We start from the raw sequence: 16,207 nt of genomic DNA on the forward strand, positions 1-16,207 counted from the left end.
TGCTGATATGAATCATTCGTCACCACTCGCCCTTTTCCGTAACCTGCAAGAAGACTCGTCCCCCTATCGACGAATGTTATGTGCGAAAATACGACAAACCAATCAGAATGCGCGTATAATTTCAAGTTCATCGTCAAAGAATCCCTCAGATATAATTTTTGATTTTACATACGTCTTGCATCTAAAAATAAACCCAAGATACAGTTAAATGTGTTCAATCATACTGTATAATTCCGTATGTCTCGATGTGCTTTAAATTCCATATGAAATATAAATAATATACGGGGAAATATATGTGAACCATTTCACAACGAGTTGACAATTGTTTTAGGTATGCCCGTTTGCGCTAGGACGGAACCCGGTCGCAAAATGGCCACGAGAGGGGCACGAGTCGCTATTCGGCTTGTCCAGGAATAACACGAGTTGGTCACGAATGGATATGAATAATAAATGAAACTTGTGATGTACATATTGTTGAACTGGTATATGAATACTGTATGATATGAATGTCAGTTCCTATTAGAATATAAAGTAATTGCACGATTTTATAATGAAATATAAATACATCACCAGAATTATGCAAAGTGAATAAAAAAATAATGCTAATATTCATAATTACCTTTTTTTATTTTTGGCTGGCTATAGACTATAGGCTAGCGAAACAGACTTTAACCTTCTCCCCAATTGTATGGGAGACTATCACGGCTGAGTGATTTCTATATCTAACAATTAGCAAAGTGGGAACTCCCCAACGTTTCCAAATACAATGCAGTGGGCTTCTACTGAATCTGAACAGAAACAATGCAAAACAGTTATAATCATAGTTTAACAATACATTACACTGTCATATAACAACATGGTGAAGACTCGAATATTTAATGAATCATTATATACTTGAAATATGGCTGGCTGCAGCACAAAACAAAACCCTCATGGCTCCAGACAAAGTTCCCAAAACATCTATCAGTTAAGATCATCAGTGAAGGTTAACCAAATAGGTTCAAAAGCAATGTCGTTCCCCTTGTGGGGAACCAGAGAATCTACATGTATTTAATGGTAACGCATGCTCTCAAGTTGACTCATCAGCCACCTGTATCGTCACTCTGCGGCTCCCATCAACTGGATGAGAGTGAAGAAGGACGCCGTTACTGTCATCATCCTCCAGAATTTCAATTAAACCCGCAGCTATGTCCTTTGGACTGTAATGTAAAATGAGCTTAAATGAATCATAATAAATTCATAATGCCTTCAAGGGCAAGGTGGACCAGGGGTCCAGGTGCTACAATTCACTAGGGTGGACCAGGGGTCTAGGTGCTACAATTCACTAGGGTGGACCAGGGGTCTAGGTGCTACAATTCACTAGGGTGGACCAGGGGTCTAGGTGCTACAATTCACTAGGGTGGACCAGGGTTCCAGGTGCTACAATGCACTGGGGTGGATCAGTGGTCCAGTTGATACAATTCACTAGGGTGGATCAGTGGTCCAGGTGCTACAGTTCACTAGGGTGGACCAGGGGTCTAGGTGCTACAGTTCACTAGGGTGGACCAGGGGTCTAGGTGCTACAGTTCACTAGGGTGGACCAGGGGTCTAGGTGCTACAATTCACTAGGGTGGACCAGGGATCTAGGTGCTACAATTCACTAGGGTGGATCAGGGATCCAGATGCTACAATTCACTAGGGTGGACCAGGGGTCTAGGTGCTACAATTCACTAGGGTGGATCAGGGATCCAGATGCTACAATTCACTAGGGTGGACCAGGGGTCTAGGTGCTACAATTCACTAGGGTGGACCAGGGGTCTAGGTGCTACAATTCACTAGGGTGGACCAGGGATCTAGGTGCTACAATTCACTAGGGTAGACCAGGGGTCTAGGTGCTACAATTCACTAGGATGGACCAGGGGTCTAGGTCCTACAATTCACTAGGGTGGACCAGGGTTCCAGGTGCTACAATGCACTGGGGTGGATCAGTGGTCCAGTTGATACAATTCACTAGGGTGGATCAGTGGTCCAGGTGCTACAGTTCACTAGGGTGGACCAGGGGTCTAGGTGCTACAGTTCACTAGGGTGGACCAGGGGTCTAGGTGCTACAATTCACTAGGGTAGACCAGGGGTCTAGGTGCTACAATTCACTAGGGTGGACCAGGGGTCTAGGTGCTACAGTTCACTAGGGTGGACCAGGGGTCTAGGTGCTACAATTCACTAGGGTGGACCAGGGATCTAGGTGCTACATCTCACTAGGGTGGACCAGGGATCTAGGTGCTACAATTCACTAGGGTGGACCAGGGATCCAGATGCTACAATTCACTAGGGTGGACCAGGGATCTAGGTGCTACAATTCACTAGGGTGGATCAGGGATCCAGATGCTACAATTCACTAGGGTGGACCAGGGGTCTAGGTGCTACAATTCACTAGGGTGGATCAGGGATCCAGATGCTACAATTCACTAGGGTGGACCAGGGGTCTAGGTGCTACAATTCACTAGGGTGGAACAGGGGTCTAGGTGCTACAAGTCACTAGGGTGGACCAGGGATCTAGGTGCTACAATTCACTAGGGTGGATCAGGGTTCCAGATGCTACAGTTCACTAGGGTGGACCAGGGGTCTAGGTGCTACATCTCACTAGGGTGGAACAGGGGTCTAGGTGCTACAATTCACTAGGGTGGATCAGGGATCCAGATGCTACAATTCACTAGGGTGGACCAGGGTTCTAGGTGCTACAATTCACTAGGGTGGAACAGGGGTCTAGGTGCTACAATTCACTAGGGTGGACCAGGGATCTAGGTGCTACAATTCACTAGGGTAGACCAGGGGTCTAGGTGCTACAATTCACTAGGGTGGACCAGGGGTCTAGGTGCTACAATTCACTAGGGTGGACCAGGGATCCAGATGCTACAATTCACTAGGGTAGACCAGGGGTCTAGGTGCTATAATTCACTAGGGTAGACCAGGGGTCTAGGTGCTACAATTCACTAGGGTGGACCAGGGGTCTAGGTGCTACAATTCACTAGGGTGGAACAGGGGTCTAGGTGCTACAATTCACTAGGGTAGACCAGGGGTCTAGGTGCTGCAATTCACTAGGATGGACCATGAGTCTAGGTGCTGCAATTTACTAGGATGGACCAGGGATCCAGGTGCTGCAATTCACTAGGATGGACCAGGGATCCAGGTGCTGCAATTCACTAGGATGGACCATGAGTCTAGGTGCTACAAGTCACGAGGGTGGACCAGGGATCCAGGTGCCACAATTCACTAGGTTGGACCAGTGGTCCAGGTGCTGCAATTCACTAGGTTGGACCAGTGGTCCAGGTGCTGCAATTCACTAGGTTGGACCAGTGGTCCAGGTGCTTCAATTAACCAGGGTGGACCGAGGGTCTTCCACTTCCAACACTTCCCTCTTGCCTGTCCTTGCCATTTGATGATCACTTGTTCGAGTCCAACATTCTGTTGGTCTGTCTACACCAAACCTGTTTTCGTGGGTCTGAACGAAGTAACACTATATCATCTGAATGCACGGAATTCACCTAAAACAAATTTGTCGTGATCGGGGATCGGGTGATGCTCGGGGTCGTGGGGTTTGTGTGTGTTCCTGGTGCTCTAGGGGTGTGTGTGTGTTTCTGGGGCTCTAGGGATTTGTGTTCGTTTCTAGGGGGCCGTTGGGTTCGTGTGTGTTTCTGGGGCTCCAGGGGATTGTGTGTATATCTGGGGCTCTAGGGGTTTGTGTGTGTTTCTGGGGGCCGTGGGGTTTGTGTGGTTTGGGGGGCCTTACGGTTTGTCTGTATTTAGGGGCGTTTGGGTTTGTGTGTTTTCCAAGGGCTCTAGGTTTTTTTTTGTGTTTCTGGGGCTCGTGGCATTTGTGTGTGTTTCTGGGAGCGGTTGGGTTTGTGTGTGTTTCTGGGGCTAATGGAGTTTGTGTGTGTTTCTGGGGGCCATTGGGTTTGTGTGTGTTTCTAGGGCTCTAGGGGTTTGTGTGCGTTTCTAGGGGACCATGGGGTTCGTGTGTGCTTCTCGGGCTCCAGGGGTTTGTGTGTATTTCTGTGGCTCTGGGGGTTTGTGTGTGTTTCTTGGGACCATGGGGTTTGTGTGTGTTTCTGGTGCTCTAGGGGTGTGTATGTGTGTTTCTCGGGCTCTAGGGGTTTGTGTGCGTTTCTGGTGGGCCGTGGGGTTTGTGTGTGTTTCTGGGGCTCCAGGGGTGTGTGTGTATTTCTTGGGCTCTAGGGGTTTGTGTGTGTTTCTGGGGATCGTGGGGTTTGTATGTGTTTCTGGGGCTCTAGGGGTTTGTGTGTGTTTCTGGGGACCGTGGGGTTTGTGTGGGTTTGGGGGGCTCTAGTGTTTGTGTGTGTTTCTAGGGGCGGTTGGGTTTGTGTGTGTTTCTGGGGCTCTAGGTTTTTTTTGTGTTTCTTGGGTTCGTGGCATAAGTGTGTGTTTCTGGGAGCGGTGGGGTTTGTGTGTGTTTCTGGGGCTCAAGGGGTTTGTGTGTGTTTCCGGGAGCCTAGGGGTTTGTGTGAGTTTATGGTGCCCTAGGTGTGTGTGTGTGTTTCTGGGGGCCATCGGGTTTGTGTGTGTTTCTGGGGCTCTAGGGGTTTGTGATTGTTTCTGGGGCTCTAGGGGTTTGTGTCTGTTTCTCTTGGCCGTGGGGTTTGTGTGTGTTTCTTGGGGTCGTGGGGTTTATATGTGTTTCTGGGGGCCTTGAGGTTTGTGTGTGTGTTCTGGGGGCCGTGGGGTTTGTGTGTGTTTCTGGGGGCCTTGAGGTTTGTGTGTGTTTCTGGGGGCCGTGGGGTTTGTGTGTGTTTCTGGGGCTCTAGGGGTTTGTGTGTGTTTCTAGGGCTCTAGGGGTTTGCGTGTTTTTCTAGGGGCGGTTGTGTTAGTGTGTTTCCGGGGGCGGTGGGGTTAGTGTGTGTTTCTTTTGCTTTAGGGGTTTGTGTGTGTTTCTGTGGGCCGTGGGGTTTGTGTGTGTTTCTGGGGCTTTAGGGGTTTGTGTGTGTTTCTGTGGGCCGTGGGGTTTGTGTGTGTTTCTGGGGGTCGTGGGGTTTGTATGTGTTTCTGGGGGCCTAGAGGTTTATGTGTGTTTCTGTGGGCCGTGGGGTTTTGTGTGTTTCTGGGGGCGGTTGGGTTAGTGTGTGTTTCTGGGTCTCTAGGGGGTTGTGTGTTTTTCTGGGGGCGGTGGGGTTTGTGTGTGTTTCTGGGGGCGATGGGGTTTGTGAGTGTTTCTGGGGCTCTAGGGGTTTGTGTGTGTTTCCGGGGGATGTGGGGTTTGTATGTGTTTTTCATGGGCTCTAGGGGTTTGTGTGTGTTTCTGGGGTGGTGTTTTTGTGAATCGGTGTACTGTTAAATCAAAACACTCACTCTTGGTTCCCATTGGCATGGTCTTTATCCATATGTTCTTTGCCATACAACATCTGTTTCTCCACGTCGGGCACAATGAACGAGTTGAAAAAGGTGGGACATAGCTGGCCGAATCTCAGTCCGAGGGTCTCCAAATGCGGATTTGCCTTGAAAATTCAAAGGTTGTTGACATATGAGGTCGTGTATCTGAAGTGTGTATCACTGTGAAACAGCTAACTGTACTAGCCACATAAAGAAACTGTGCACGGAGAAAATATAGATATAAGGGCACACCGTCCACATATGAAATATAGGTTTGAACACAGCAATTATTTGAGACATTCAAACGCTCATGCACATGCCATGCGATGTGACGTCATTGATGGGGGCCTATGGACGTGCAATGTGTTACTGCACGTGCATCCTGTGCAGCTGTACACAACATGTGCAACTCAAAATTCGCTATCACTTTGGAAAGCATGATCTGTGGCCATTTAAAAATTCAAAACTTCCCAGGCGCAGACACAAGCAAATCATGCCAAGATTGACAGCTGCACAGCGTCATGAAGCCATTGGAATGATCCGAAAGGGAATGAGGCTACAACAGGTGGCAACACATTTCCAATGCCATCGTAACACGATATCGGCATTGGTGAGGCGTTATCAGAACACAAATGACGTTGCCGACCACCCACGTTCAGGACGTCCCCGAGTAACGACGCCAAGACAGGACAGATGGATTCGAGTTACACATCTCCGACACAGGTTCCAAACGGCAGTAACGCCGTCCCAGACAATTCCTGGACTGCGCCGTATCCATCCCAACACTGTCAGGAATCGTTTACGTCAGTACGGGATTCGACCACGACGCCCTGCCATACGTCCCATCCTGACACACCGTCATCGCGTCAACCGTCTAAGATGGTGTCGAAATCATGTTCGCCAACCTCGAGGTTCAACATTTCCCACAGTGACGGGCGCCAACGTGTCTACCGGCGTTTGGGAGAACGTTATGCACGCAACCGTATTGGGGAGAGGAATCGTTTTGGAGGTGGCTCTGTGATGATTTGGGGTGGGATAACAGCACGGCACCGAACCCATTTGGTGGTTGTTCAGGGCAATCTCACCGGTGTTGGCTACAGAGATCAGATTCTGAGGCCTGTGGTCATTCCTTTCCTGCAACGTCATGGCCTGGGATTGACATTTCAACAGGACAACGCTCGTCCTCACACGGCTAGGGTCGCAATGGATTTCCTTCACCATAACAATGTCATGTTACTGCCATGGCCTGCAAATTGTCAAGATCTCTCCCCAATAGAGCATGTGTGGGATGAAATGGAGCGCCGTCTGCGTCGTCTTCCACATCCTCCAGATAACGTCCGTGACTTGGCACAGGATTTGAGGAGGATATGGCAGGCCATTCCCATGTCCTTCCATGCCCATTTGGTGGACTCCATGCGTCGCCGATGCACAGCTGTGATTCACGCACAGGGTGGTCATACCCGTTATTGACTTTGTGACTTTGTCGTTTGACCCCCTACTCCATTTTGATCTTCTGACGTCATCGTAACAGATGTTGTTCAGGTCCCGTTGACATTTTCTTATGGTCCGATCATTCAGCTGCTACAGCGTCTGCATCATTTTGTTCTTGCTTTGTTGTATTTCAATCCAGAATATATTTTCTCCGTGCACAGTTTCTTTATGTGGCTAGTATATATTAGTATGTGACATGAAAAGATTTGGAAAATATCTGCTGACAACGAGTTGACGGTGCACATGCTTTGCAAATCCTGAAATATCCACGACAATGCACGAACCGGATTTCGATTTCGATGCGCGATTTTGATTTGACTATGCATAGACTCGTTAGTCCAGCCAAAATGTAACTCCATAATCCCAGCCTAGTTCGGCAAGGGTGGAAACTGGACTTTTATAGTCAGTTAACTCTCTTGCCTCGGGAAGATGTCGACACTTTGGCTGTTTTGAGTTTGAGTTTTTTTCAATTTACTTTACATAATTATATTTCTAATTTTGGTTGAGTTGAGTGAGATGGCGATTCCTCTTGAGATAAGCTGGTTGGTTTGTTGTTTTCCGCCGCACTCAGCAATATTCCAGCTATATGACGCCGGTCTGTAAATAATCGAGTCGAATTTCAGTCGGATCCCTTATGTTCCTCTCTGTGTGTGTGTGTGTGTGTTTGTGTGAGTGAGTGTGAGTGTGAGTGTGAGTGTGAGTGTGAGTGAGTGTGAGTGTGAGTGTGAGTGTGAGTGTGAGTGAGTGAGTGTGAGTGAGTGAGTGTGTGTGTGTGTGTGTGTGTGTGTGTGTGTGTGTGTGTGTGTGTGTGTGTGTGTGTGTGTGTGTGTGTGTGTGTGTGTGTGTGTGTGTGTGTGTGTGTGTGTGTGTGTGTGTTTGTGTGTGTGTGTGTTATGATACTTACTGCCCAGGAACGTGTGAACCCCGTTATACCATGCTTTGTGGCGACATATGATGGAAGGGCATGGAAAGGGGTGAAACCTGAAAACAGATTGGACCATGTCACCTTTGCCATATTGGATTTCATCATATGAAAGATCCTTTTTTGTTTTTGTTTGTTTTATAAACAAAAAAAAACAAAAAGAAACTAAAGTGAACATAGCAACTTTGCAGATTTGACCTATATTTGAGTGGAAAAAGGAAATAGCGTAAAAGAGACAATAAATGACATGGGAAATCGTCCCCCAAACGAAAGTTTCCTCCACGGGGGATTTCCCTTCCTGGAGGTTAAAACGGGTTCCAGATATTTGACGCGCTGCGCAGTTTCAACCGGCGCCCAGTCTGCCTGGAGGTTCATTTGGGGTCTTATAATAATAACGACGCTGTGGACTATATGGCTTTCCACGTGTTTAAACAACGAATGAGTTGATGAGGGTAGCTTGATATTAATCATTGATTTAATATCTTGGCCAAAATAAACACCACTTAATTTTAAATGTTCAGAGAGTGAGTTTTTTTAACGGTATCCTAGTTACATAACGTTGTATCAGCTTGACGTTCAGGACATATTCTAAATGATGCGGGTCTTCGGCGTTCAACACTTTGGTGAAACCCACGAGCACGGGTATGGTGCTTGCAAACCTAGAAACATAATCAGGGTAACATCGGGATTCAAACCCCGATCACAGATTTCAAGGCACGCCTAATGGACGCACCACTGCACCCCTTTAAAAAAATGGACTGGTCTTGCGTCTTATGCTCCTAAAACATAATTAAGAGTGAGTGAGTGAGTGGGTATGGTTTTACGCCGCTTTTAGCATTATTCCAGCAATATCACGGCGGGGGACACCAGAAATGGGCTTCACACATTGTACCCATGTCGGGAATCGAACCCGGGTCTTCGGCGTGACGAGTGAACGCTTTAACCACTAGGCTACCCGACCGCCCCACATAATTACACACATCTCTGTCACCATGATGGTCTGTGCTTGTCATCGCTGTCAATATCGGCATCATTTCACCTCATTCACCATCATCTTAAACAACATCAACATCATCGTCTTCAACATCAACCCCAAAAACCAGGCCTCTGTCACCTACCTCCTATGGATGACACGTTAATGACAATGCCACCTTGTCCACCTTCGTCCCTCCTCATGTGCTTGATGGCGAGGTTCGAACCTCTAATGGTGCCACCCTGCCAGGAAAAGGAGCGTAGAATACTGAGCGGGTGAATTGAGTGAGTACATGAGTTACAAAATGCATAAATGTTTGGGTGAGTGAGTGTCTGGATGAGTGAATGGTTGAGTGTCTGGGTGAGTGAGTGGTTGAGTGTCTGGATGAGTGAATGGTTGAGTGTCTGGATGAGTGAATGGTTGAGTGTCTGGATGAGTGAATGGTTGAGTGTCTGGGTGAGTGAATGGTTGAGTGCCTGGATGAGTGAGTGGTTGAGTGTCTGGATGATTGAGTGGTTGAGGGTCTGGGTGAGTGAATGGTTGAGTGTCTGGATGAGTGAGTGGTTGAGTGTCTGGATGAGTGAGTTGTTGAGAGTGTGGATGAGTGAGCAGAAGAGAGAGTGATTGAGTGAATGGTTGAGTGAATAGTAAAGTGAAAGGTTGAGTGAGTGGTTGAGTGTCTGGGTGATTGAGTTGTTGAGTGTCTGGATGGTTGAGTGGTTGAGTGTCTGGATGAGTGAGTGGTTGAGTGTCTGGATGAGTGAGTGGTTGAGTGTCTGGATAATTGAGTGGTTGAGTGTCTGGGTGATTGAGTGGTTCAGTGTCTGGGTGAGTGAATGGTTGAGTGTCTGGATGAGTGAGTGGTTGAGTGCCTGGATGAGTGAGTGGTTCAGAGTCAGGATGAGTGAGTACTAGAGAGAGTGGTTGAGCGTCTGGTTGAGTGAGTGGCTGCGAAAGTGGTTAAGTCAATGGTTACGTGAAAGTTTGAGTGAGTGGTTAAGTGTCTGGATGAGTGAGTACTTGAGAGAATGTTTGAGTAGTTGAGTGGATGGTTGATAAGACCAGAGAGACGTACATGAAGTTAGAGGTTTCCTATATGACATTGTTTATTGTTGGTTGATCCTTGACCTCTAGCTAGGCCAATACCAGAGATACAAATACTTCGGGCTTATCACTTCCGGTTTAGGAAAACATATGTCCAAGGCTGTACAACGTCTGTGCTGATAGGTGACTAAATAACAAAGTTATGAACACTTCCGGTATAATGACATCACATTCGGTAACGGAAGAGATGTTTACTGGAAGATAACTTTAAACTATGCCTCTAACTATATCAATACGTATTTCCGGTTTAGTGACCTTGACCCACAATTTCTGCCTCATGTTTGATTAATTCTTGTTGGAAACTTTGGTGCTCTTACTCTAATAAAACACAGAAGGTTGGTTCAGTACACAAAGAAGCAGGACCAAGTTACGAATGGCCTTTATTGTAACCTTGACCTTCAACGAAGGTTGAGAAAATGGCTTTCAAATTCAGTGACCCACCCTGAGGATGATAAAACAAATTTTCAACTTTTCAAGTGAAAACTCCTAAATAACGAAAATATTATATTTTTCTGTGCGCTTTGAAAGTGAATTTGACAAGAAATTCAATAATATTTTAAGGGTTATCCAGCATATAGATCATGCACATAGTATAAATCCTTTCGTTGGAATTCTGTTATTGGCCTTTTCTCTCACAGCGTCGACTTTATTCTCCTATTTTCTCCTATTTTCTCCTATTCACTCACCAGGTTGACAAGCAGCACCCTGTCAATGTCCCCCCGCTCGTCGACAATGGCTGCATTGTTGACCATGATGTCCACCTTGCCATGTTGTGCCACAACTCCGTCGAAGGCATCTGAAAAACAAAGAAAGTCTGTTTGAACATTTGAATTCTTTCAATGTACGATCTTGAATTAACTTTCATCCCGAAATATACTTCATCCCAGGTCTGTTTGAAGTGTCATGAAGTATCATGTAGTGTCAAGAAGTGTCATGAAGTGTCATGTAGTGCCAGAAGTGTCATGAAGTGTCATGAAGTATCATGTAGTGTCATGAAGTGTCATAAAGTGTCAAGAAGTGTCATGATGTGTCATAAAGTGTCAAGAAGTGTCATGATGTATCATGATGTGTCATGTAGTATCAAGTAGTGTCACGAAGTAACATGTAGTGTCATGAAGTGCCATGAAGTGTCATAAAATGTCAGGAAGTGTCATGTAGTGTCATGTAGTGTCATGTAGTGTCGTGTAGTATCAAAAAGCGAAAGGAAGTGTCATGTAGTGTCATATAGTGTCATGAAGTATCATATAGTATCATGTAGTGTCATGAAGTATCATGTAGTGTCATGAAGTGTCATGAAGTATCATGAAGTATCATGCAGTGGCATGAAGTATCATGCAGAGTCAAGAAAAGTCATGATGAGTCATGTAGTGTCGTGTAATATCAAAAAGTGTCATGAAGTGTCATGAAATGTGATGTAGTGTCATGAAGTGTCAAGAAGTGTCAAGATGTGTCATGAGTGTGGGGGTGGCCTGGTAGCATTGTGGTGAAAGCGATTGCTCATCACGCTGAAGACCCGGGTTTGATTCCCGACATTGGTACAATGTGTGAAGACAATTTATTGTGTCCCCCACCGTGATATTACTGGAATATTGCTAAAAACGGCGTAAAAACAAACTCGATCACTCACTATGAGTGTGATGTCATGTCACGAAGTGTCATTAGTGTAAAGAAGTGTCATGATGTGTCATGAAGTATCATGAAGTGTCAGAAAGTGTCATGAAGTGTCTTGTAGTGTCAAGAAGTGTCATGAAGTGTCATGTAGTGTCATGAAGTGGCATGAATTGTCATGAATTGTCATGAAATATCATGAACTGTGATGTAGTGTCATCAAGTGTCAAGAAGTGTAGCGATGTGTCATGAAGTGTCATGTAGTGTCAAGAAGTGTCATGAAGTGTCATGTAGTGTCAAGAAGTGTCACGAAGTGTCATGTAGTTTCGTGAAGTGTCAAGAAAAGTCATCATGTGTCATGAAGTGTCATGTAGTGTCATGTAGTGTCATGAAGTGTTAAGAAGTGTCATGTAGTGTCAAGAGGTGTCATGAAGTATCATGAAATATCATGTAGTTTCAATAGTTGTTTTGATGTGTCATGAATTGTCATGTAGGTTCATGAAGTATCATCATAATATTTGTTACATTTGACCACTTTCTAAATGGCATTGTGTGTTCATCGCCGTCATATAGCTTGGATATTTCTGAGAGCGGCGTTTAACGACAGAGCAAAACGTTATCACACCCGTTATCATCACCGCTGGGGCTCAATTGGCTTCTGTTCAGTAAACCTCTTCGACCTCCCTTTTCTATTGTTATCTTTGTACACCAATCGTACCATGTGTAAACATAGCATGTATGCAAATATTAACTCATATCTACTGTAGACAGGATAAAATAGCCCTGAAACGTCGTCACAAACAATAAAGACTTCAACCACATTTTTTTATTTACCGCAATGAAGGGAATACCTTTAAACCCCTTGTCGTCCGTGACATCACAAATAGAGAAGGAAACATTGTTTGCACCAAACTGATTCTGTAGTTCTGTCTGTACCTCGGCTCCTCTGCCAGAGTGGATGTCAAAAACACAAACCTGCAAAAACACAACACAGACAACATACACAATGTGTACAGAACACAACACAGACCACATACACGATGTGTACATAACACAACACAGACCACATACACAATGTGTACATAGCACAACGCAGACTACATACACAGTGTGTACAGTACACAACACAGACTACACACACAATGTGTGCAGAGCACAACGCAGACTACATACACAATGTGTACAGAACACAACACAGACTACATACACAATGTGTACAGAACACAACACAGACTACATACACAATGTGTACAGTACACAACACAGACTACATACACACAATGTGTACAGAACACAACACAGACTACACACAGAATGTGTACAGAACACAACACAGACTACATACACAATGTGTACAGAACACAACACAGACTACATACACAATGTGTACAGAACATAACACAGACTACATACACAATGTGTACAGAACACAACACAGACTACATACACAATGTGTACAGAACACAACACAGACTACATACACAATGTGTACAGAACACAACACAGACTACATCCACAATGTGTACAGAACACAACACAGACCACATACACAATGTGTACAGAACATAACACAGACTACACACAGAATGTGTACAGAACACAACACAGACCACATACACAATGTGTACAGAACACAACACAGACTACATACACAATGTGTACAGAACACAACACAGACTACACACACAATGTGTACAGAACACAACACAGACTACACACACAATGTGTACAGAACACAACACAGACTACATACACAATGTGTACAGAACACAACACAGACTACATACACAATGTGTACAGTACACAACACAGACTACATACACAATGTGTACAGAACACAACACAGACTACATACACAATGTGTACAGAACACAACACAGACTACATACACACAATGTGTACAGAACACAACACAGACTACATACACAATGTGTACAGAACACAACACAGACTACATACACACAATGTGTACAGAACACAACACAGACTACATACACAATGTGTACAGAACACAACACAGACTACATACACGATGTGTACAGAACACAACACAGACTACATACACAATGTGTACAGAACACAACACAGACTACATACACAATGTGTACAGTACACAACACAGACTACATACACAGTGTGTACAGTACACAACACAGAGTACACACAATGTGTACAGAACACAACACAGACTACATACACAATGTGTACAGAACACAACACAGACTACATACACAATGTGTACAGAACACAACACAGACTACATACACAATGTGTACAGAACACAACACAGACTACATACACAATGTGTACAGAACACAACACAGACTACATACACAATGTGTACAGAACACAACACAGACTACACACAGAATGTGTACAGAACACAACACAGACTACACACACAATGTGTACAGAACACAACACAGACTACATACACAATGTGTACAGAACACAACACAGACTACATACACAATGTGTACAGAACACAACACAGACTACATACACGATGTGTACAGAACACAACACAGACTACATACACAATGTGTACAGAACACAACACAGACTACATACACAATGTGTACAGAACACAACACAGACTACATACACAATGTGTACAGAACACAACACAGACTACATACACAATGTGTACAGAACACAACACAGACTACACACACAATGTGTACAGAACACAACACAGACTACATCCACAATGTGTACAGAACACAACACAGACCACATACACAATGTGTACATAACACAACACAGACTACATACACAATGTGTACAGAACATAACACAGACTACACACACAATGTGTACAGAACACAACACAGACTACACCCACAATGTGTACAGTACACAACACAGACTACATACACAATGTGTACAGAACACAACACAGACTACATACACAATGTGTACAGAACATAACACAGACTACATACACAATGTGTACAGAACACAACACAGACTACATACACAATGTGTACAGAACACAACACAGACTACATACACAATGTGTACAGAACACAACACAGACTACATACACAATGTGTACATAGCACAACGCAGACTACATACACAATGTGTACAGTACACAACACAGACTACACACACAATGTGTACAGAACACAACACAGACTACATACACAATGTGTACAGAACACAACACAGACTACATACACACAATGTGTACAGAACACAACACAGACTACACCCACAATGTGTACAGAACACAACACAGACTACATACACAATGTGTACAGAACACAACACAGACTACACACACAATGTGTACAGTACACAACACAGACTACACACACAATGTGTACAGAACATAACACAGACTACATACACAATGTGTGCAGAACACAACACAGACTACATACACAGTGTGTACAGTACACAACACAGACTACACACACAATGTGTACAGAACACAACACAGAGTACACACAGTGTGTACAGTACACAACACAGACTACATCCACAATGTGTACAGAACACAACACAGACTACACACACAATGTGTGCAGAACACAACACAGACTACATACACAATGTGTACAGAACACAACACAGACTACACCCACAATGTGTACAGAACACAACACAGACTACATCCACAATGTGTACAGAACACAACACAGACCACATCCACAATGTGTACAGAACACAACACAGACTACATCCACAATGTGTACAGAACACAACACAGACTACATCCACAATGTGTACAGTACACAACACAGACTACATACACAATGTGTACAGAACACAACACAGACTACATACACAATGTGTACAGAACACAACACAGACTAGACACACAATGTGTACAGTACACAACACAGACTACATACACAATGTGTACAGAACACAACACAGACTAGACACACAATGTGTACAGAACACAACACAGACTAGACACACAATGTGTACAGTACACAACACAGACTACATACACAATGTGTACAGTACACAACACAGACTACATACACAATGTGTACATAACACAACACAGACCACATACACAATGTGTACAGAACACAACACAGACTACATACACAATGTGTACAGAACACAACACAGACTACATACACAATGTGTACAGAACATAACACAGACTACATACACAATGTGTACAGAACACAACACAGACTACACACACAATGTTTACAGTACGGACTATCTAACGCTGAACATTGTCCAAATATATTTTGGACCAGTTTGACAGTTGGAATGTTCACCGACATCAACTGATATGTCCGTTCTTTTTTTTACCTTAGCTTCTTTTTCCAACAAAGCTCTGACCATTGCTTGTCCAAGGGCACCTGCACCACCGGTAACTATGGCAACCTTTCCTTTGATCTGCATTTTGGTGTTTAGACTGTATACTCCCAGTTATACAATCGCTCTTGATAGTCAAACTATGTCCAGAGTTACACTGGTTATTATCTCACCACTTGAGAATAGGTCAGACAAGTTTAAACAATTGTACTTTCACCTCCTCGACCGAAGTGGGGTATAAGACAATAACCCCGCGGTGTATGAATATCCAAAATCCTTAGAGGTCTCATAGCCCAAACTTTCAACGCAGTCAAGATTTACTTTGACAAAACAAAATCAATAACATTGAAAAGCCGGTCTGCGGCGTGGCGAGCGAACGCTTTAACCACTAGGCTACCCGACCGCCCCTATTTTACATGAATCAGACCTGGTGATTGTAAATGATGGTAAAAGGA

At 44.5% G+C, this 16,207-nt stretch overlaps 1 protein-coding gene across 1 annotated transcript; it reads right to left on the minus strand.

The window, feature by feature from the left end:
• Positions 1-608: 608 nt before the first annotated feature.
• Positions 609-15,948, minus strand: LOC124111639 (15-hydroxyprostaglandin dehydrogenase [NAD(+)]-like). The gene is made up of 7 exons (XM_046471395.2): positions 15,747-15,948; positions 12,314-12,437; positions 10,541-10,650; positions 8,896-8,992; positions 7,760-7,836; positions 5,344-5,489; positions 609-1,199 (listed from the first exon to the last, which is right to left on the minus strand). Exons 1-7 carry the CDS (start codon positions 15,837-15,839, stop codon positions 1,070-1,072), a joined length of 777 nt encoding a protein of 258 aa, XP_046327351.1. The 5' UTR covers positions 15,840-15,948; the 3' UTR covers positions 609-1,069.
• Positions 15,949-16,207: the final 259 nt, after the last annotated feature.

This window comes from Haliotis rufescens, unplaced genomic scaffold, assembly GCF_023055435.1.
Source record: "Haliotis rufescens isolate VD_foot unplaced genomic scaffold, xgHalRufe1.0.p SCAF_77, whole genome shotgun sequence".
NCBI lineage: Eukaryota > Metazoa > Mollusca > Gastropoda > Lepetellida > Haliotidae > Haliotis > Haliotis rufescens.

Coding starts and splice junctions, on each gene's coding strand:
- LOC124111639 (XM_046471395.2), bottom strand. CDS start 15,839: ATGCAGATCAAAGGAAAGGTTGCCATAGTTACCGGTGGTGCAGGTGCC. Junction 7,837..8,895: donor TAACGTGTCATCCATAGGAG/GTAGGTGACAGA, acceptor ATCTGTTTTCAG/GTTTCACCCCTTTCCATGCC. Junction 1,200..5,343: donor CATGCCAATGGGAACCAAGA/GTGAGTGTTTTG, acceptor TTTACATTACAG/TCCAAAGGACATAGCTGCGG.